Source organism: Gekko japonicus, unplaced genomic scaffold (assembly GCF_001447785.1).
Source record: "Gekko japonicus isolate JY-2015 unplaced genomic scaffold, Gekko_japonicus_V1.1 scaffold723, whole genome shotgun sequence".
Lineage (NCBI taxonomy): Eukaryota > Metazoa > Chordata > Lepidosauria > Squamata > Gekkonidae > Gekko > Gekko japonicus.
In genome coordinates, this window is record NW_015165850.1 from 469,695 (window position 1) to 490,800 (window position 21,106).

At 43.7% G+C, this 21,106-nt stretch overlaps 2 protein-coding genes across 2 annotated transcripts in view; one reads left to right on the forward strand and one right to left on the reverse strand.

The window, feature by feature from the left end:
* LOC107110338 (formin-like protein 20) overlaps nt 1-8,613 on the reverse strand; it is a 13,131-nt gene extending 4,518 nt beyond the window's left edge. Inside the window, exons 1-3 of the mRNA XM_015411112.1 lie at nt 8,519-8,613; nt 1,360-1,439; nt 985-1,077 (exon numbers count right to left, since the gene is read on the reverse strand). Of these exons, the coding sequence (XP_015266598.1) occupies nt 985-1,077; nt 1,360-1,439; nt 8,519-8,521 (176 nt within the window). The 5' untranslated portion in view covers nt 8,522-8,613. The remainder of the gene's footprint in view (nt 1-984; nt 1,078-1,359; nt 1,440-8,518) is intronic.
* A 3,781-nt stretch (nt 8,614-12,394) lies between these two features.
* The window catches only part of LOC107110330 (protein ZBED8-like), a 25,040-nt gene continuing 16,328 nt past the window's right edge, over nt 12,395-21,106 (forward strand). The window contains exons 1-4 of the mRNA XM_015411103.1: nt 12,395-12,504; nt 14,092-14,131; nt 17,816-18,080; nt 19,992-21,037. Coding sequence (XP_015266589.1) covers nt 12,395-12,504; nt 14,092-14,131; nt 17,816-18,080; nt 19,992-21,037 — 1,461 coding nt within the window. The remainder of the gene's footprint in view (nt 12,505-14,091; nt 14,132-17,815; nt 18,081-19,991; nt 21,038-21,106) is intronic.

Genomic DNA, 21,106 nt, shown 5'->3' on the forward strand with positions numbered 1-21,106 from the left:
AACTTTGGACTGGTGTAATGTCATATACTCCACCCTCCAGCCATTTCCTCCACGAGAACCACCATTGCCAGCCTCCAGGTGAGGACTGGAGATCACCCAGAATTACAACTGTTGTCCAGGCGACAGAGATCAGTTCCCCTGGATAAAATGGCTGTTTTCGAGGGTTTAGTCTATGGCATCATACCCTGCTGAGGCTGCTTGCCACCCCAAGCCTCACTGTCCCAAGGCTCCACCCCCAAATCTCCAGGAATTTCTCAACCTGGAGCTGGCAGCCCTAAGGTGAATTGATCTCTGTAGCTGGGAGATCCATTGTGATTCCCAGACTGCTGCCACTGCTGCTGTGGGGGGAAAGGAACCAGGTGGGTGGCAAGGAGCACTGCCACCACTGCTGCTGCTGCTCTCGGAGTGGGGGAGGAAGCAGGCAGGAGGCTGGGAGAGTGATGCGGGCAGAAAGAAAGAATGGTGGGGTGGGGGCAGAAAGAGAGAGAAAGACTGATGAAGTGGGAAGGCAGAAAAACAAAGAGAAAGATGACAGGTAAGAAAGAGAGAAGAAGTCACATGCATGGGGGAGAAATAGAGTAAGAAAAGGGGGCAGAGGGGAGAAATAGTGTGAGAGAGGTAGGGGGTGAGGAGAGGAAGCAACGGTGTGATGAATGAGATAACCATCCCACAACTTTCTTGCGGGTCTCCACTTGTGACTTTCTAAAAGTATAGAATACAGACATACAGCAAAATACGGTACAAACATGAACTACTCCATTTGTTTCAACAGGGGAAGCAGATTTGTGCATACGTTCCCTTTAAGGGATAAAATATGACAAGCACATTTTAACAACAGGATTGTTTTTTGGGGGGCGGGTATTTTTTAATCAGGACACTTATCCTGAAGTCACTGCAATGCCTTTATTTTGGTGGAGTAATTCTACCTGCTGCCAGGAATCTGGTTCTAGAATAACAGATCATGCTTTAAATATCAAGGATTACCTTACAGGCCCAAAACCATTCAGTGCCTTGCCTCGCATTTTCCCTCTAACGTATCCTTTGCCACCTTGGCCTCTTCCTTGGCCTCTTGCCCCCCTGAAAATAAGAAAAGAAAATTAAATTCAGCTGCTTTTGTCCTAAGAACTAAGTACTCTGGCACCTTCTAATAAACTGCTAAATAGAATTTGCCTGTAGAAAAACAGCAATAGGTTTAGATAATTAGCTACCCCTGGACTACAGTGCTGTGTCTGGGAAACCTGAGCTCCATTCCTAACACTGCCAATGACTTACTTGGAAACTTCACTCAAACACCTCACATCATTATTAAAAGTTATTAAAAGGATTCTAAAAATCTTTGGGGTTTAAATTGTCCCTTACTTTTTCTTAGTTTCAGCAATGTCTGTATTTTCAGGGACAGATTCTGTCTTCTCCACTGCAACTTCGATTTCTTCTTCCATCTATTGTAAAAGAAACAAATTATGTTTTGATATACAGATTTATGAATTGATTCCCCTAAATGTAATGTTGAAGGTTCTTCAATAAAATGTACTGAAAACATCAATCCAATAAACTGACTGTTAGAAATTCTTATCCTTTCATCTATACCCTACAATGGAAATGTGCAAGTGTGGTTTCATACAAATAGTACAGATAGTCTTGAATCGATCATCACTAAAGAGGTAGCTAGAATGAATGATAGACCAACTTTGTGAAAAGTACATTCCCCAAATAATCACAAACTTTCAGAAAATTTACTGTGTGAGCAAAATGGCAGAGAGCTTTCCTTTTTCATATACTAGCATGTACACAGGCAGATCTGAGGTCAGTGGGAAGAGAGATCACATGACTCTCACATAATAGGCTGAGCACGAAGGCAGGCTACTGAGTGCTATGGAAACCTGAGCATTCAAATTGTAACATCCATCACAAACTATTGTTAAGCTACTCAAGGTATTATTGCCTACATAGCTCAATCAAATACATTGTTAGTGCAAACTGTGTGCTTCCAGAAACATTCAACTGAAAGATAACATGTTACATAGAATCATAGAGTTGGAAGGGACTTCCAGGATCATCTAGTTCTAGTCCATCTTCCTGCACAATGCAGGGAATTCACAAATACCCACCCCCCACCCCCAGTGACCCCTGTTCCATGCCCAGAAGATGACAAAAAACCTCCAAGATCCTGGCCAAAGTAGCCTGGAAAAAAATTATTTCCTGACCCCAAAGTGGCGATCAACATTTCCGTGGGCATGTAAGAAAGGGCCACAAGAACTACACACTGATGCAACCCTTCCTGCCCTCCCTCTCATTATCTGCCTAAGTTCACAGAATCAGCAGTGCTGTCAGATGGCAATCTAGCCTGTGTTTGAAAACCTCCAAAGAAGGAGAGCCCACCACTTCCTGAGGAAGCCTGTTCCACTGAGGAACCACTCTAACAGTCAGGAAGTTCTTCCTAGTGTTCAGCTGAATACCCCTGATTTAATTTCAACCCACTGGTTTTGGTCTAACCTTCTAGGGCAACAGAAAACAACTCTGCACCATCCTATATGACAGCCCTTCTTGAAGATGGTTATGAACAATTCAAAAACCAACTCTTGAACAAACTTTAGATTTTTAAGAGTTATATGAGGTAGTAAAATGGCACTACAAAGATAGCTATTAAATGTGAAACAAGCCATTTCAGAGGTCAAATTCAAACAACACCCCTAAATATTGGCAAGCACATTTGCATACAGGGCTTTAAATATTAAAAAACAGGTGATCTATGTAAGACAGAGTCCCACACAATCTTTTGGGCATGTCAAGAAGAATAGCTCCACTCTCTTCAACATATAGCCTATGTGGATCATAGGTCACTTTATAAATTGCATTTTTTTAAATCACGTTATGTAACGTTCTAACATCTTATCCATACCATTAATTTTTGTCTTATCCACCAACATCTTAAACAACTCCTCACCCACAATAACACAATTAGAGCCTCTGGCTCTAATCTTTGAGATTTCCTGGAGTACTGGTGCTGTGCCAGAAGACTGGAGAAGAGGGAATGTTGTCACGATCTTCAAGAAGGGAAAAAAGATGGACTTGGGAAACTACAGGCCTGTCAGTTTGACATCAATACCTGGAAAAATTCTACAGTAGATTATTAAGCGCTCTGTCTGTGAACACCCTGAATGTTAATTGGTAATAGCCAGCATGGGTTTATCAAGAATAAGTCATGCCAGACCAACCTTATCTCCTTTTTTGACAGAGTTACTAAACTGGTTGACTCTGGCAATGCTGTGGACATATGGACATAGTGTATCTAGATTTCAGTAAAGCATTTGACAAAGTTTCTCATGATATCCTTGAGGATAAGATGGTTAAATGTGGGCTGGATGGTGCAACCGTTGGATGGATTCATGGTTGGTTGAAAAATTGTACCCAACGAGTGCTCGTAAATGGCTCTGCATCTACATGGAGGGAAGTCTCTAGTGGATTGCCGCAGGGCTCGGTCCTGGGCCCGGCGTTGTTCAATGTTTTTATAAATGACCTGGAGAAAGACATAGAGGGGATGCTTATCAAATTTGCAGATGACACGAAGCTGGGTGGGATTGCTAATTCTGAAGATGACAGTTAGGATTCAAAATGATCTAGATAGGCTAGAACAGTGGGGTGAGACAGATAAAATGAATTTCAATAGAGAGAAGTGCAAAGTCCTACACTTAGGTACAAAAAAATCTAAGGCACAGATATAAAATGGGAGAGACTTGGCTTGACAGCAGCACATGTGAAAGGGATCGAGGTGTTCTGGTTGATCACAAGCTAAACATGAGCCTGCAGTGCGATGTGACTGCGAAGAAAGCTAATGCAATCTTAGGATGCATTAACAGAAGCATTGTGTCCAGATCATGGGAGGTGGTAGTTCCGCTCTATTCTGCTATGGTCAGGCCTCACCTGGAGTACTGTGTCCAGTTTTGGGCACCACACTTTAGGAAGGATGTTGACAAACTCGAGCATGTCCAGAAGAGGGCAACCAGGATGGTGAGAGGGTTGGAATCCAAGTCTTATGAGGAAAGGCTGAAAGAGTTGGGTATGTTTAGCCTGGGTTAGAGGGAACATGATTGCAGTCTTCAAATATTTGAAGGACTGTCATGTAGAAGATCGATTCTCTCTTGCTCTGGATTGCAAGACTAGATCTAATGAGTGAAAATTACAAGGGAGTCAATATCGGCTAAATATCAGGAGAAACTTCCTAACTGTAAGAGTGGTTGAGCAGTGGAACAGACTGCCTCAGAAGGTGGTGGATGCTCCTTCGCTGGACGTTTTCAACTGGAGGCTGGACGACCATCTTTTGGGTACGTTGTAGGGCTATCTTTCGGATATGCTCCTGCAGAGTGCAGGTGGCTGAACTAGGTGACCTGTAAGGTCCCTTCCAGCTCTAACATTCCATGATTCTATGAACACCTGCTTTGAAATGGTCACTGGTACTAGAGCTTGCAATAAACCCAGATGCCAACTTTGCTGCCGCATGCACCCAAAGAACACAATTACTGGACCTATCAAAATCAAGCTCATTTGCTTGCTCATCTTTTAACATTGTATATGCCATTAAATACTGACAATGTCTTTCTGTTCTCTGCATAGGGCAAACAGGTCAAGCCCTACACCAAAGGATAAATGGACACAAATCTTTTTTAATTATAAAAAGATCTAATTTATTATTTCCACAGTCAAATATCAAAACTTTCAGTCAGAGCAAAAGCAATCTATGCAGTTTTTATCAGTATACAGTTGATAAGGTAGAGTGCAAGCAACGTGGATAGTTTGAATGTTTATCTGTCAAGTGGTTTCTCCACTGCATACAGAGTTTTAGATAACAACAAAGGAAACAGTTATTATGATAAAAAATAAAAGCAAGAAACGAAAAGAGAAAAAAGGTTTGTTTTAGTTAAATATCCTATAAAGGAATGCTTACGCTAATAGTGTTACTGTTCTCGTCTTTCCTATACTCTTTTTTCTTAGCTTAAGGAGAATACGTAGTATAGTCTTCTGATAGTAAGTAGAAAGCGTAAGTATAGATTCTAGTGTAAGTAAATATTAACAGCAGAGTTATCGAGTTGGCAATGTCAAACTCCTAAGCGTAGTTAGCGTAACTGTGCGCAAAATTCTTGGCGCGAAAACAGTGAACCTGTGAACCGACTTGGGACTCAATCGTACTCCTTAAAGGGCAAGAACCCACAAACAGTTTCAATTTACTGGGGCTAAACCTCAACTCTCCCCCCCTCCCCTCTCTCATTATTTAAACATATTTTAATACAAACTCTTATGAATGCTAAGCTAAATAAATCTATTTGTATAACAACCTAAATCTAAGCAGTTAACTATAAACTATTGTACAAACAAAGCGGCTACATATCCCCCCACCCTGAGAACAAAGAACTGCCTGTAGCTCTTTTTACTTCGAAGCGTCTCGGCCCGGGAGTTTGTTCTTGGGTTGTGTGTCGGTGAGTCTGGTGATTCTAGCCACCGTTTCATCGATTTTCCGCTGGTGTCCATAGGCTCCAAAATCTGTAAAGCTTCTAGCAGGGCCAAGCCCGAGTCCTCATCTATCGCCTGCAGGGTGGAGCCGCGATGGGACACTTGAAGGCCTCCAGATGCCAACCAGCGATATCTTACATTGGCTTGTTGTAGGCAACACGTGGTCCCTTTCAGAGCTTTCCGGATTTTTAACGCCTCTTGCAGAACATCGGGATAGACTTGGATTTGGCAATCTTTATATAAGAGGTGACCCTTTTCAGCCGCTTCTTTTAAAATTCCCTGCCACGTCCTCCCATTGGCAAATTGCACTAAAATGTCTCTCGGACCCTTTCTCCTCGGGTTAGCCAAGGGACCCAATCAATACACTTTTTAGAATATTTGGCCAAATTGAAAGCATAAGCCAACCACGTTGCAGTAAAACAAATTAGATCAAGATTTTCTTCCTCCCCCTCCGGAATCCCGCGGAATTTTAGGTTTCATTGTCTCATTTGTGTCTCAATGGTGAGTATACGATTACTATGATTTGTTTCCCACGCTTGCAATTCTTTAACGTCCTCTTTCAGTAATGTGGACATATTTAACGCCGATTCAGCCGTGCTTGCAGTTTTGGCAAGTGTGGCTTGAATGTCCACTAGTGTAGCAGAAAGTCTCTGTTCCATTCTCTCCAGTAAGAGAGGGAGGTCTGGCTTTTTGGCTGAGGATCCGGAGGCCTCAGTTTGTGACTGATTAGCCGCCATTTTAGGAGAAGCCTCTCCAAAGTTTTCTGGGCATGGTTTAGATTTTTTTGGATTAAAGAAGTTTTTTGATGATTTTATGGCTGCTTTAGGTGATGTATGTTTAGGGACGTTATTCTTACCCATTCCTCGGTGGGTTTGTAGATTTTTCAGGTTTGTAGAGCTGATCTTAGAGAGGGGAGAGACGGAGCCTTCAAATTAAGCGACCGTCATGGTGCTCGACATCGCCACCCCCCCAAATGGACACAAATCTGACATCAAGAATCACAAAACTGAGAAACCCGTAGGAGAACACTTCAACCTTCCAAGACATTCAATGGAGGACCTCAAAGCAGCTGTTTTATTGCAAAGGAATTTCAGAAACAGACTAGAATGGGATATTACTGAATTACAAATTATTACACCTCTAAAGACAATGGAACCCCCAGGGCTTAACAGAGATATTGGTTTCTTATCACACTACACATTGCTAATATCATTCTGTTCTGACATCTGCTTGTAAACTCTTTTATTATGTTGCAAGCTATTCCTGTTCCTGTTATTCACAGGTCTCACTAATTGCCTTAATCCAATCTTAGCTATATTTGTTGCTCAGTTACTTATGCATCTTGACTCTAATTAGCCCTTTCTGGCAACACCCTCCACCTACATGTAATAGTTGGTGACTTCTGTTTCCATGGGAGATTTCCCACAAGCGCTGTTCCACGCTCACTCCTCCCTTTTGCCCCGATGGTACGTGTCAATTTCACACAAGCTGCTGCGCGGCTGCATTTTGCCCCGCAGCTTCACGTGATTTTCCCCGCATCTACTCAATCTTCAAAAAACAGGATTGAGTAGACTCGAGGAAAATCGTGCACAGCTGCGGGGCAAAATGCGGCTGCACAGCAGCTTGTGTGAAATTGACACGTACCATCAGGGCAAAGGGAAGAGTGAGCGCAGAGCAGCGCTTGTGGGAAATCACCCCATGTATCTGAAGAAGTGTGCATGCACACAAAAGCTTATACCCAGAATTAGACTTTGTTGGTTTTAAAGGTGCCACTGGACTCAAATTTTGCTCTGCTGCTTCAGATCAACACGGCTACCCAACTGAACCCACCAACTTTACAGTTACTCCAAAATCATATCCCACAACAGTGGAGATTTGTATAAATCATTCGAATACGAGACTGCATTCTGTAAGAACTGTTTAGCAAGGAATAAGAGACCGTTATTAAGGCAACTGATGCTTTCAGTTCAGCACTTACATTTTGACGGAACTATTTTTGTTTTCTACTGCAACAGTTTTATGCCTAATAAGATGCTAGTAATTCATGCCCCCAAAACAATAATGAGAGCAAGCCTCACTTTCTCACATGTTCCAGCCTACCTACTATACTATGCTTTTAGCAGCTTTTAAACAACTGAAGTCAAAGTGCGTGAAGACTGGTAAAAGGAATGCATTCTTAATGATAAAGTGGGGAGCTCCAATCCGTGTGTGCCATGGGTTGTACCTAAATCTGGGAATAGTAGTCTCCTCAGCACCCTCGTTCGTGATTTATTCAAAACGGGGGAAAGCCTCCCCGGCCCTGGTTGAATTCCTGCTACATTCTGTGACCTACGGTGAGCAGATCAATTAACTGGGAATACGAGCGTGATCTTGGTGTTCAACGATCAACGACTAACCGGCCACTCCTGAAATTCCGGCATAAACTGCCAGCGACAGGAGGCAACAGCCCAAGAGGGAACCTCTCCCAATGAGCGTGTCAGAGAAGAAACGGAAGCACAGCAGAATTTGGAGCTCGCCGCTTTTCCAGGCTACCCCAGAATAAGTGACAAGCGGAGGGGGAGGCGGAGGACAGCGCGCGCTCCTTTGTCACGCAAAAGAAATAACGTTGGTTTATATCCGCATACAATGGGAGGAATATTCTCACGATAACTGCCTGACTGGATAATCTGTGGGCAATGAGGGTAGGGCTGCGAAGGGCTCTCATGCTTTTAAATACTCCTAGTCAAACCCCTGTTGGGGACGATGACAGCATTTCACAGTCAGGGCTGAAAGTGGAAGAGGGATTCCCCTTCTCTTATTCGGCACTCGTGGGACCTCCACGTTCCGAGGCAGTATACCGCCGGGTGGGGGAAGAGATAAGGGCAAACCACCGCTTTCACGAACATCCAGAAGCTGACCAGCACTGGAGACAGAAGGCTGGACTAGGGGGACCTTTTAGTCTGAGCCAGTCCTTACGTGGCAAACAGAGAACAATTTAAAAAAACAAACCACCACGGGACAAGACAGCACTTACCATCACCGCTCGGGCAAGCGCGGTGTGCAGCGAACGCCAGCCCCAGCCCAGTTGAAAGGTGGGAGGAGAAAGCGAACTTCCCCCCCTTCTCGGGTTCAGCCCACAAACAAAACGCGCTGAAAATGGCGCCCGAGAAGGTCACAGAGAGAACTACAACCCACGCCCTCAATGGACGTGCTTACCTCTCTCTAGACGCCACCGCCGCCAGCCCTCCCTCTGGCCCCGCCCACTGCGCCCTGGATTTAACACCAGGCTCTGCGGAAGAGGGAGGGCGAGGGGGTTCTTTGGCCCTAGAGATGTAGGGAATGGCTATGCGGATCCCGCCCAGAGTAGCTTAAAATAGCAGTCTTGTGGCGCTTTAAAGACTAACAATACTTTGTTTCCACATACATTTCCGTGGACCACAGCCCGCTTTTTCACATGAAATGAGTAAATCTTCATTATGCAAGGTCTCATTGCATCTGAAGAAAGGGTCTCTGTACTTCTTCAGGGTTAACAACGTCCTTCTGACTTGCCCGTCTTCAAGTCCCACAGAGCTCCCTGGGGCATGTTTCTGACTAAAATAGAACAAAAGCGCAGTTGTACTTCAAATTATAGATCCAGGTGGGTAGCTGTGTTGGTCTGAAGCAGTAGAACAAAGTTTGAGTCCAGTGGCACCTTTAAGGCCAATAAAGTTTTATCCAAGGTGTAAGTTTTCGTGTGCACACACACTTCCTCAAATAACAGTGAAATGGAATTTAGCAGTCCATACATATAAGCAGAGGTTAAGCAAGTTCCATTTCACTGTTATCTGAGGAAGTGTGTGTGCACACAAAAGCCCTACTTTGAATAAAACTCTTAGTCTTAAAAGTGCCACTGGACTCAAACTTCGTTCTAATATTTAATTATGTCACAGGTCACTTTCAGATACTTCTGGGTAAAGATGAATAAGGTTTGTTGAATGTCTTCTGTAATTAACCAGATCATTTAATCACAAACATTTGAAAGTAATAAAAGAAATCTCAAGGCTCCACGATTTTTGAAATGTTACATATATAAAAGATAATAATCAACAGCCACTCTCCTTCTAGTCTACTCTTAGTAGTCTAGTAATCTAGAGTACCGTTTCCATCCCCTCTCACATGTGATGTGCCAGCAAAGTGCCTCCATTCCTGAGGACTGGAAGGTAGCTAATGTCACTCCCATCTTTAAAAAGGGTTCCAGAGGAGATGTGGGAAATTACAGGCTAGTCAGTCTGACATCAATACCGGGTAAGCTGGTGGAAACCATTATTAAGGAAAAAATTAGTAGGCACATTGATGAACAAAAACTATTGAGGCAGACTCAGCATGGGTTCTGTAAGGGAAGATCTTGTCTCACTAACCTGTTAGTGTACTTTGAAGGAGTGAACAAATATGTGGACCAGAGGGACCTAATAGATGTTGTTTACATTGACTTCCAGAAAGCTTTTGATAAAGTTCCTCATCAAAGGGTCCTAAGTAAGCTCAATAGTCACTGGATAAAAGGACAAGTCCTTTTGTGGGTCAAAAACTGGCTAAATAATAGGAAACAGAGAGTGAGTATAAATGGGCAATTTTCTCAGTGGAGGGTGGTAAGCAGTGGGGTACTGTAGGGATCAGTACTGGGCCTGATGCTTTTTAACTTGTTCATTAATGATTTGGAGTTGGGAGTAAGCAGTGAAGTGGCTAAATTTGCAGATGACACAAAATTGTTCAGGGTGGTGAGAACCAGGGAGGATTGTGAGCCACTCCAAAGGGATCTATCGAGGATGGGTGAGTGGGCGCCAATGTGACAAATGGGTTTCAGTGTGGCCAAGTGCAAAGTGATGCACACTGGGGCCAAAAATCCTAACTATAAATGCACATTGATGGGGAGAGACTGTCCAAGAGAGGGATCTTGGAGTTGTAGTAGATAACTCATTGAAAATGTCTAGACAGTGTGCAACTGCAATAAAAAAGGCCAACGCTATGCTGGGGATCATTAGGAAGGGAATTGAAAACAAATCAGCCAGTATCATAATGCCCCTGTATAAATCAATGGTGCAACCTCATTTGGAATACTGTGTACAGTTCTGGTCACCACACTTCAAAAAGGATATTATAGCATTGGTCCCAAAGACTGTTTACACCCTATATTCTCAAACGAAGCCTAGGGACAATTAGAGTACAAAGTTCAAGGGAGAGAAAGGATCCCAAGGCAGGGGAAGCCTTCCTCCGTAGCCATCAGGGTTTTATAGCATTGGGGAAAGTGCAGAAAAGGGCAACTCGAATGATAAAAGGGTTGGAACACTTTCCCTATGAAGAAAGGTTAAAGCACTTGGGGCTCTTTAGCTTGGAGAAACAACAACTGAGGGATGACATGATCGAGGTTTACAAGATTATGCATGGGATAGAGCAGGTAGAGAAAGAAGTACTTCCCCCCCCTTCTCACAATACAATAATTCGTGGGCACTCAATGAAATTGCTGAGCAGTCGAGTTAGAATGGATAAAAGGAAGTACTTCTTCACCCAAAGAGTGATTAACACATGGAATTCACTGCCACAGGAGGTGGTGGCAGCTACAAGCAAGGATGGCTTCAAGAGGGAATTAGATACGTTTATGAAGGTCCATTTGTGGCTATTAGCCAAAAGGTATAGATAGGAACTCTCAGTCTGGGGCAAGTGATGCGCTGTATTCTTGGTGCTTGGGGGGGGGGGCAACAGTGGGAGGGCTTCTAATGTCCTGGGCCCACTTCTGATGGCACCTGGTACTTTTGGCCACTGTGAGACAAAGTGTTGGACTGGATGGGCCACTGGCCTTATCCAACATTGGCTTCTCTTACGTTCTTATGTTTCAAGTACTTATTGTAGCATCCCAATATAATGATAGCAGTTGAGATAGGGCAATTCCACATCTAGCATTCACTCCACATTTTTTCAACTGGGAGGAAAAAGTGCAGCTCAACCATACTGACTTCAAAGTAACCCCTGAACGGCCATAAAAATCCGACGATACCATAAATTCCGATGATCAAAGGAAGTGAAAGCAGCATGCAATGCAGAGGGCAGTTTCTGTATCAACAACGGAGGAAAAAGCCAATGCAGAATCCGCCATAGTTAGAAAGTCTCCCAACTTTATTTTATTACATTTTTATTCTGCTCTTTGAACAAGGAGTTCTGGGCGAGCCGCAGGGGTATTTTTTTCTTTTAACCCCTGGTTGGTTGGTTGGTTGATTAGGCTAATAGGTTTAAAGTGCGACTGGTCCCAAATCACCCATGGAGCAGGGATTTGAAATTGAGCCTCTTACTCCAGTTTAAACCCATTGATGGACTTAGATTGGAGAAACTCTGTATAGGATTGCACTGTTAATCATTGCACCACACTGCCTCTTGCCATCTCCAAGTCTTATTAAAGCCAAATCCTATGCATATTTAGTCAAAGTAAATCCCACTGAGGTCAAACAGGTTAGCTGTCATACAAAATCCTATACTTGTAGATAGGATTTTCATCCTTGATCGGTTATTTTCCTGACAATTCGTTCAAAGCATTCAACCTGGACCAATACTATTCGCAGCTACGAAAGCGGAAGTATTTCTCAATATAACCTTCTAAAAATAATGTATTTTAATGCTAATCTATAAAAGTAATTGTTTTAAGCGTATATTTGGGAGGGAAATGAAAGATTTTACAGCCAATAACACTATGCAATATGAACGTTGGTGGGTTTACGACACGAGGCTATGCTAACAGACATACGCCGTCGGAACCTCTTCCTTTCTCCAGAAATAGCGTGAAACCCCGCCCAGTGTCGTAAAATAGAGAAAAGAGGCGAGCTTCCGATCGTAAAGTGATAGGACTGGAGTTTCACGTGGGTCCTGAAAGAGGAAGCGGGAGAACATGGGGAAGAGGAAAGCTCGACAGCAATGCCAGCAAATGATCAGCAATTTGAGTAAGAAGCAAAAGAAGCATCTCAAGGATTTCGGGGAGGAGCATCCTTTCTATGATCGGTGAGTTTGTAAGGGCTTCTGAGTCCTTCTCCTGTTGAAAGGTTTGTTTGCCGACGGGAGCGAGGACGTCTCTCCTCTTAGGGTAACTGCCTTTTACGGATTCGCCGTGGCATCTCTCTCAGCCGGATTTCCTAAGACATGCTTTGCTCCTGGAGATAATCGCTGTTTGCGGATAGGATCTGGAAGAAGTTTTTAGCTGTGCCGTTTGAATAGCTTGGGGAGGACCAGCCCAAGGATTTTCTGTGTGCTAAATTTATTTCTTGTCCCTGCTTAGTGAGAAGTGTGTTAAATAGCGTGTTAATTTATAGTACAATAGTGTAAAGAGCTACTATTGAAACTAGTTGGTTAAGATTGCAGAAACTTTGCAGATGACTGCTGTGTCAGAGTTAACTGGTATATATCCACATGTGCCCTGCATTTTAATATTCATTTCTTTTCTTCCTGGTTTAAGGCACGGACGTCTGTTAGGCTCTAATCAGGACATCAGGAGTAGTGATGTCCAGTAACATCCCCTTCTTATGACAAGGTCCCCTCCAATGCTTAAAAGATGCTCTATGTTTTAGTTATTTATTTACAAAATTTTATCATGCCTTTCTGCCCTTACAAGGGCCACCAAGGTAGCCAGCAATATAAAACATATGTGATAAAATCACATTTTAAAACAATTGAAATCAGCCCCCCGCAAAACATACATCATTAAAATGATTTAAAAACAGACTTAAAAAAGTTAAAATACATACAAAACATAAAAACACTGGTTAGGAAGGAGGGGTCATTGAAGGAATGCCAAATGAAACACAAAAGTCTTCACCTGCTGGTGGAAGCTGTCAATAAAAGGGGCAGATGAATCTCCCTGGGGAGAGGGTTCCAGAGCTTTGGTGCCATGACCATGTAGGCCCTCTCTTGGGTTGCCACCTGCCTGATTTCAGAAGGCAAAGGCTTCTGAAGATTACCACAACAGTCAGGCAGGTTCATAAGGGAGTAGGCAGTCCTTCAGGCATGTTGGTCGCAAGCTATATAGGGCTTTGAAGGTCAAGACCAGCACCCTGAATTGTGCCTGGAAACAAACTGGGAGCCAGTGTAGATGGGCGAAGACTGGAGTGATATGGCTCCTACAACCCACTCCAGCCAGCATCCTGGCTTTAGCTTTCTGTACCAATTGACGTTTCTGAACACTTTTCAAAGGCAGCCCCACATAGAACATATTGCAGTAATCTGCCCAGGAAAGGCTTCAGCTGGCTAACCAGTTGAAGCTGATAAAAGGCATTCTTGGCAGAACTGCCACCTGCTTATTCAGCAGGAGGAGGCCCAGGTCCATGACCTGCCCCCCGATTACAGACCTATTCCTTCAAGGCGGGATAGCCCCATCTAGAATGGGTGATACCTTAAATCCTGGGTGAGACCTTCATAGCAGTTCTGTCTTGTCAGGATTTAGCTGCAGGTTATTAGCCCACATGCACTCCAGGTACTGGTTTTGTTTTTGTGATTGCTTTTTGAGAGAAGTCTTCATGCCCAATGATTTACTTTATCTCTGCAAACTGTTCATTGGATGGTAAGGATGAATTAATGTAAATGATTTCTTTTCAGGGTTTCTACGAAAGAAGAACCAACTCAGATTTGTGAACTGGTAAGAGGGTGTTTCTGTCTTTATTTAGATCCCTTTCGATATTTATTTGCAAGTGAATGGGAAACACCTTTGCACTGGATGCGGCTAATTCTGGTGTAAGCCACTTTGGGTCCCCATTGGGGAGAAAGGCAACGTATACATGAAGTAAATAAATAATTCTGTATAATGGTATTTTTAAAAAGGCTGTCTGTCCTCAATTTCCCCTTGAACAGGATTTCACCCTGAATACAGTATCCCTTTTGGGTTGCTACATACGAAACATACATACATAAGAAAAGTTGATACATGTCCAGTGGCTGCACAATACATTATCTGGCATTTCGCACAGAACTCGACATCCAGAAGATTTCAGGGTTCCCCTTGTCCTCTTCAGATGATGTTTTTCTAGCACTCAGGGCTCCCAAGGAAAACTTGAACATTTAAAAGGCCAGAGGCAGTTTGGGATAGCTGGCACTACCTGACTCTCGATCACCCTTTTCTGTTATACAGCTGGGCATTATTTATTTATTATGTTTCTAATAAGCCACCCAGCTCAAGGTGGCTTACAAGTAAAACAATATCAAATCAAGCCATTAGACATAAACAGCATTAAAACTATCCATAAAAGAAAAACATACCATTCCAAAGGCTGGTAAAATAAAGCTGCTCATTAAAATTCCAGATAAGGGGTAGGGGAGGGGCTTTTGGCAGCAAGGCTGGAGATGGGAAGGCCCAGAGGATAAATGGGAATTTTTTTAAACAAACACATTCCCCTCCCCCTTTTTTATGGAGGCCTTTTTCCAGTTTTTCCAGTGGGAAAATTGGAAATGTTGGGTAGTACTGAAAGAACTGTTTTCTTTTTTAGAGTGAACGAAGTGCTTTTAAAGATAAGGTGGGCATGCTGTAGACATATGCAGCTCTTAAATCCAAGATGCATTTCTTCCCCTAGGTCCCAGAAGGATACCTAACCTTCATGATGGAAGCATCCAGGGCTTTCATCACTTCTCAACTGTTGCATGCCTTCTGTTGTCTTTTTGACCTGACTCTTCCCTTGGGTTGCCCTTTTCACCTCTTCCTCAAACCACAGTGACACATACACCCACAGAGTTGGGAATAAGTAGCTTATTGCCCTACCTTGCTGGAGGGAAAATAGATCAGAATGAGGTGGGGCAGAAACTGCACCAAAGCCTCTGAGGAAAACTCTGAAAGTTTCGTTGAGAACTGAGCTAGCTATACCCAGTAGCTAGAGAAGGAAGAAAACGGCATCTAGCTGGAACTACATACAGCTATGCATATACAATTACTGAAAGCTAAGAGTCAATTTATTGTAAATTCAGCTGTATTCATAGCTTAATAATTGTAGTTCAATAATATATTTTATGTTATTTGCTACAAAACTTGTATTTTATGTTTTTAACTCTTGGTTTTTTCTGGTTTTCAGATAGCACATGTACCTTAATTTTTGTTAAGTTAGCGTAAGGTACACGAGCTTGCATTTTTCTCTCAACTATTGGGGATATTTGCAGTTTTGCTTGCAAAAAGCTAAGGCGTTTATCACTTTTAAATTTCATAAATATGTCAGATATTGCAACTTTATATGTCTAATAACTTATAAATGATGCATGTTATGTTGCTAAAGCAAAAAAAAATAGTTTAGGTTTGATAAGACAGTACGTGTTGCATATATATTAATTATTCCCCAAATTTTAATTTATTTCTCAAAAGAGGGGTATGGGGGAATTGTTTTTCCGCAACTTTAAAGCTCTAGGCAGGGTGCTGCTGTAGAAAGTGCTTGTCTCTAGTCATCACCTGCCTTGCCTCTAAAGGCAGGGGCACAGAGAATAGGGCTTGAGAAGCATATTTTAACTGGCAGGTTGGATAGTATGGAAGGAGATGGTTGTCCAGGTATGCTGGCCTCAAGCCGTTTAGGGCCTTAAAGGTAAGATCCAGCACTTTGAATTGTGCCAGGAAACAGATGGGTAACCAGGGCACATCTTTCAGCACAGAAGTGATACGATCTCTGTAGCCAACCTGTGACAGTAGCCTAGCCAACCCATTTTGAACCAATTGAAGCATCTGGACCATTTTCAAAGGCATTCCTACATAGAATGTATTATAATAATCAAACTTGGTTGTGATCAGAATATGGATCACCATGGCCAGATCATGCTTTTGAAGAATGATTGTAGCTGGTGAACCAGCTAGAACTGATAAAAGATGCTATGTGCTGCAAAGGAGACTTGAACCTCCAACCGCAGGCCAGGATCCAGTAGCATGCTGAGCTAGTTACCTGCTCGTTCAGGGGAGCACAACTACCTCTAGGATAGGTTGACTCTGCAGTCCCCAAGCAGCTTCTCCATTGACCAACAGGTGGATGGAGCTTCAGTTTATTGGCCCTCATCCATCCCTTTACCTTCTCTGGCACCTATTCAGGACTTTCACAGGAGAAAAGTACATGTTGTAAAATGCGCTTTCAGTGCACTCCTAAGTAGGGTCTCAACATGGCCAAATCTGTAAGTATTTAAATCAAGAGATTGGGGCCTTGAACTGACAAGACAGATCTTTCTACAAATCTGAAAAAAGCCCCAGTTTGTACCTTTTAAAAACAAATGCCCCTCAGTGGCTTTTTCTAGGCAACCGCACTGTATTGTCAGCTTTCAAGCCTTGGTTTCTGCCCCTTCTCTGGCTTTTTTTAGCAAACGGGAAGGGGCAGGGCCCTTTCTAGGGCTGTTTTGACCTTTGAGGAAGGACTCATGGGGCCAGGCCCAGCTGCAACCACTGGGCAGTTTGCTACTACCTGACCTGGCACTTTCACACTACACTTTCAGTCCACTGTGCCACTGGATTTTACTGTTTGAAATGGCAAAATCCACTTACAAACAGTTCATTGAAAGTGGATTGAAAATGCATTATGCAGCATATGTGAAAGCTCCCTTGCATGACACACCTAGGCTGAGCTGCTTGCTACTGTTCAAAAGTAGTCATTCCACAAAAGCCAGTGGGGTGTAGTGGTTAGAGGTTTCAGACTAGGATCTGGGAGACCCAGGTTTGAATCTCCCCTGTGCTATGGAAGTTCATTTGGTGACCTTGGGCCAATCACACACACTCTGCCTAACCTACCTCCCAGGGTTGTTGTGAGGATAAATTGAAAGAGAGGAGAATGATAGATGCTGATCTGGGTCCCCATTGTGGAAAAAGCCAGGGTCAGGTGGCCAGACCCAGAAGTAAGCTCCAAAGGCATTTAAATGTCTTCAGAGCTCATTTGGGTGGGGCCGTGGGCTGGTGGTGGGCTCCAGCGGCATTTAAATGCCTTCGAGGCTCACTTCCAGGTGGCCCACCAGACTGGGAAATAAGTTGTGAAGGCATTTAAATGCCTTTGGATTCCAAGAACATGCCTCCCACAAACTTCACGAACCTCCATGAAAAACACGTTCTCCCAAACCCCTGGTTTGTGAACCACAAACTGGCCTGGTTTGTGCTTGAACCAGGGTTCGTTTGGGGGTTTGTGCCCATCCCTAGTCTGTATCCATGGTCCATGGTTCAAATCCTGGCTCCACCAGTTACAATTATCTCAGGTAGCAGTATTTCGGGTTGGGAGCGTGGCTGCAAAGAATAGCAAGCTCAATGTGCCAATGGTCTGACTTGGTGTGAGGCACTTCATATGCTATATATGTGAAGTAAGAGATTTTTCTTTTCCATTTTTAGTCTGACAATTCTGAGCCATCTGGCTCAGAAAGCGACGCAGAGAGTGATTCAGAACAGGTCTCTGTGTATCAGAAGTTACTGGCCACATTAAAAGCTGCTCCACATTCAGACAGTGAGGAAGACGATGACGACGACGATGATGATGATGATGATGATGATGATGACTCTGAAGAAGGAAATGTTGAGGATCCGATAGAAACTGACACTGAAAAGTTCCAAGATGAGGGAGAAGATAGTAATGGTGATGTTCCTGAGCAAGAATCGGGTAATTGTTTGTATTCATATATGTTGATTTGTTTTTATTATTACATTTGTTGATTGCCTGATCCTCATGAATTTGGGGCTCTAGGCCGGTGGTCAGCAAACTGCGGCTCGCGAGCCACATGCGGCTCTTTGGCCCCTTGAGTGTGGCTCTTGTAGGCACTGGGCCTCCCTCCCCCGCCCTGGCCAGGCCTCGTGCCGGTAGATCGCTCTGGGAGAGAGTCACATGGCGAAGCCCCGCCCCCTTCTTCCGGCTGCCATCTGCTCAGCCTCATTCTGCTGCAGAACGAGGAGCAGGAGGGTAAGTCGGCTTCCTCCCCCGGGGACAATTGCATTCCTGTTATTGGCGGGGAGGGGAGAGGAAGGGATTTGGCCCCTCCGCTTCAAGCCGCCTCCAGCGCCCCCCCCCCCCCCCGGGGACCCCCCCCCCCCCGCCCCGGGGAAAAAATCCACATGCCCACGTGGCTGTCAACCGGCATGGCAGAGGGAGAGAGCCTTTGCACGCCCAAGGGGTCTGCTCTGGCCTCTGCCCCCAGGAGCTTACAGGCTGACCTGGCGGGAGAGGAAGAAGCAAGCAGAGCAATTGCCAGGGTCAGAAGAGAGAGTATGGAGAAGACAGGAGGAGAGCCAGCCTAGTGTGGTGGTGGTGGTTAAAGTGCTGGACTAAGATCTGAGAAATCCCAGTTGGAATCCCCCATTCTGCCATGGAAGTCTTCGACCAGTCACACTTTCTCAGCCTAACCTACCTCACAGGGTTGTTGTGAGGATAAAGTGGAGAATGATGTAAGCCGTTTGGGGTCTCTGGGGGGGGGTGAATGGAGGGCTATAAATAAATAAGAGAGAAATGGCTCCTCCCTTCCAGATGGACATTGGGCTGGTCTTTCACAGTGCCCCTATATCTGCCTGAGACAGGCCCTCTGCCCACAGAGCCACTCATGGGAGGGGTGGGGGAGATGAGCAAGAGTCATGAGGACCATCTATGAAAAAAAGGATCTGTGAGGAAGGGTGGCAGAGCTCCTTGGAGGAGGAGGAGGTTTTATTCTTGTCATAACAAACACAATCCTTCCAAGGGGGATTAGCATTGCCTGTCTCCCCTGAGCCCCTTAAAACACTGGCTGGCTCTCTTTGGCTTGCGGTGTGAATCAAGGCAGGCTGCACATGTTCCAGCAGCAATTAGCCAGCCTTGCTTTGTCCTGTGCATCGGCTTCCTCCTCCCTGGACCGGAGGCATGGAAGCTGTGAGTGAGCGATTTGGCTACTACTGCATAAATGAGTTTGCTCTGGAGCCATCCTTCCTGAGCTAAGACAAAAATGTGTGAGCTGGAGGCTAAAAAACTGTGAGGTAGCCCACACTAACTCAGCTTACAGGGAACTTTGAGTGGCCACTTTTTGTCGACTTTGCTTTCGGTGTTGCGTGCTTGAAACAGCTGAGCTGGGTAGGAAGGATTATAGTTGCCGGCCTCTGAAAACTGCACCCCCCTTGCCCATTTAACTTGTGAAAGCCACTGCCACAAGATGTGGGTGGGAAGTTTGGGGGGGGGAACCCATAGAGATGAAATATATTGTGAACTTAATCAAGCTTGCATTCAGGGACACTGAACCTCTTAATATGAAATGCTGTTGAGAGAATGGGGGAGGGCAAACAGCTCTTTGAGCTTCCAGAGGCCTCTGGAAGGCTGCAGTTGGGAACAGAATGCTAGCTGCTAGCTAAGAACCTTGAATCTTTTCCAGCGAGGCCATACATATTGATGCTCTCTAGTGTGTGCCAGTCAGTCAGCAGTCTCATTGTGCAGTGGTTAGTGTTAGTAGCGTCCGCAAATTGCCGCGGGTGACAAAAGTACCTACTCGAAGCATCAATTTAAGAATTGCAATTATTTTGTGTTGGTGGCTTTATTATAAAATGAAACTTTTTTTAGGTGCCCTGTTTGACATGGCGACAAAGAAGAAGCAAAGAAAAACGGAAGACGAAAACGGTGAATTTAAAGTTGAATGGACTGAGACTTTTGCGTTTATTCAAAACTCAAATGGCCTTCCGACCTGTCTTATTTGTCAGGAAAAATTGGCGCATAACAAGAAATCAAATTTGGAGAGACACTTTACAACTAAACATGTGTCATTTAGCACTAAATATCCTGTCGGTGATGCAAGGAAGAAAGCAGTTGAGGAACTTCAGAAGAGTCAAGAAAAATCAAGTTCTGTATTTAATTACTGGATGCAATCTTCCAACAACGTTAACATTGCAAGTTTTGTGGTTAGTCAAGAGATTGCTAAGAGAGGAAAACCATATACAGACAGCGAATACATAAAAACTTGTTTTATAAATGCATCCGAAGAGCTATTTCGGGATTTTAAGAACAAAGCAGATATTCTGAAAAAAATTAAAGAGTTACCATTGTCTGCTAAAACAGTGAAAGATAGAACAGTCAAAATGTCTTCGAATATAACCGACCAGCAAGTCAAAGATATTAAATTGGTTTCAGCTTTATCAATAGCAGTTGACGAGTCTTGTGACATAAATGATACAGCGCAAGTTTCACTGTTTGTACGATTTATTTCATCTATAGGTCCTAAAGAAGAACTGTTAGGATTATTGCCACTCAAAGGTCAAACACGTGGAGAGGATATAGCAAACGCTGTAATTGAGTGCATTGAAAAACATCATATTCCACTTGATAAAATTGTCTCAATTTCAACAGACGGGGCAAAAAGTATGACCGCCGCAAAAAAAGGTTTTGTTGCTATTTTGAAAGAAAAAATTAATCACGAGATACTTACTTACCATTGTATCATTCATCAAGAAGCGCTTTGTGCGCAGACATTTCCAGAAGAAATTTGCAACGTTATGGAATTGGTGATTAAGATTATCAACTCCATTATAGCTAAAGCTCTTAATCATCGCCAATTTAAAGAATTTTTAGTTGAAATGGAGAGTGAGTATGAAGATCTTCTGCTGCATAACAAGGTGCGTTGGTTATCAAGAGGAAAGGTTTTGAAACGTTTTGCTTCCTTATTAACAGAAATTAAAGCATTT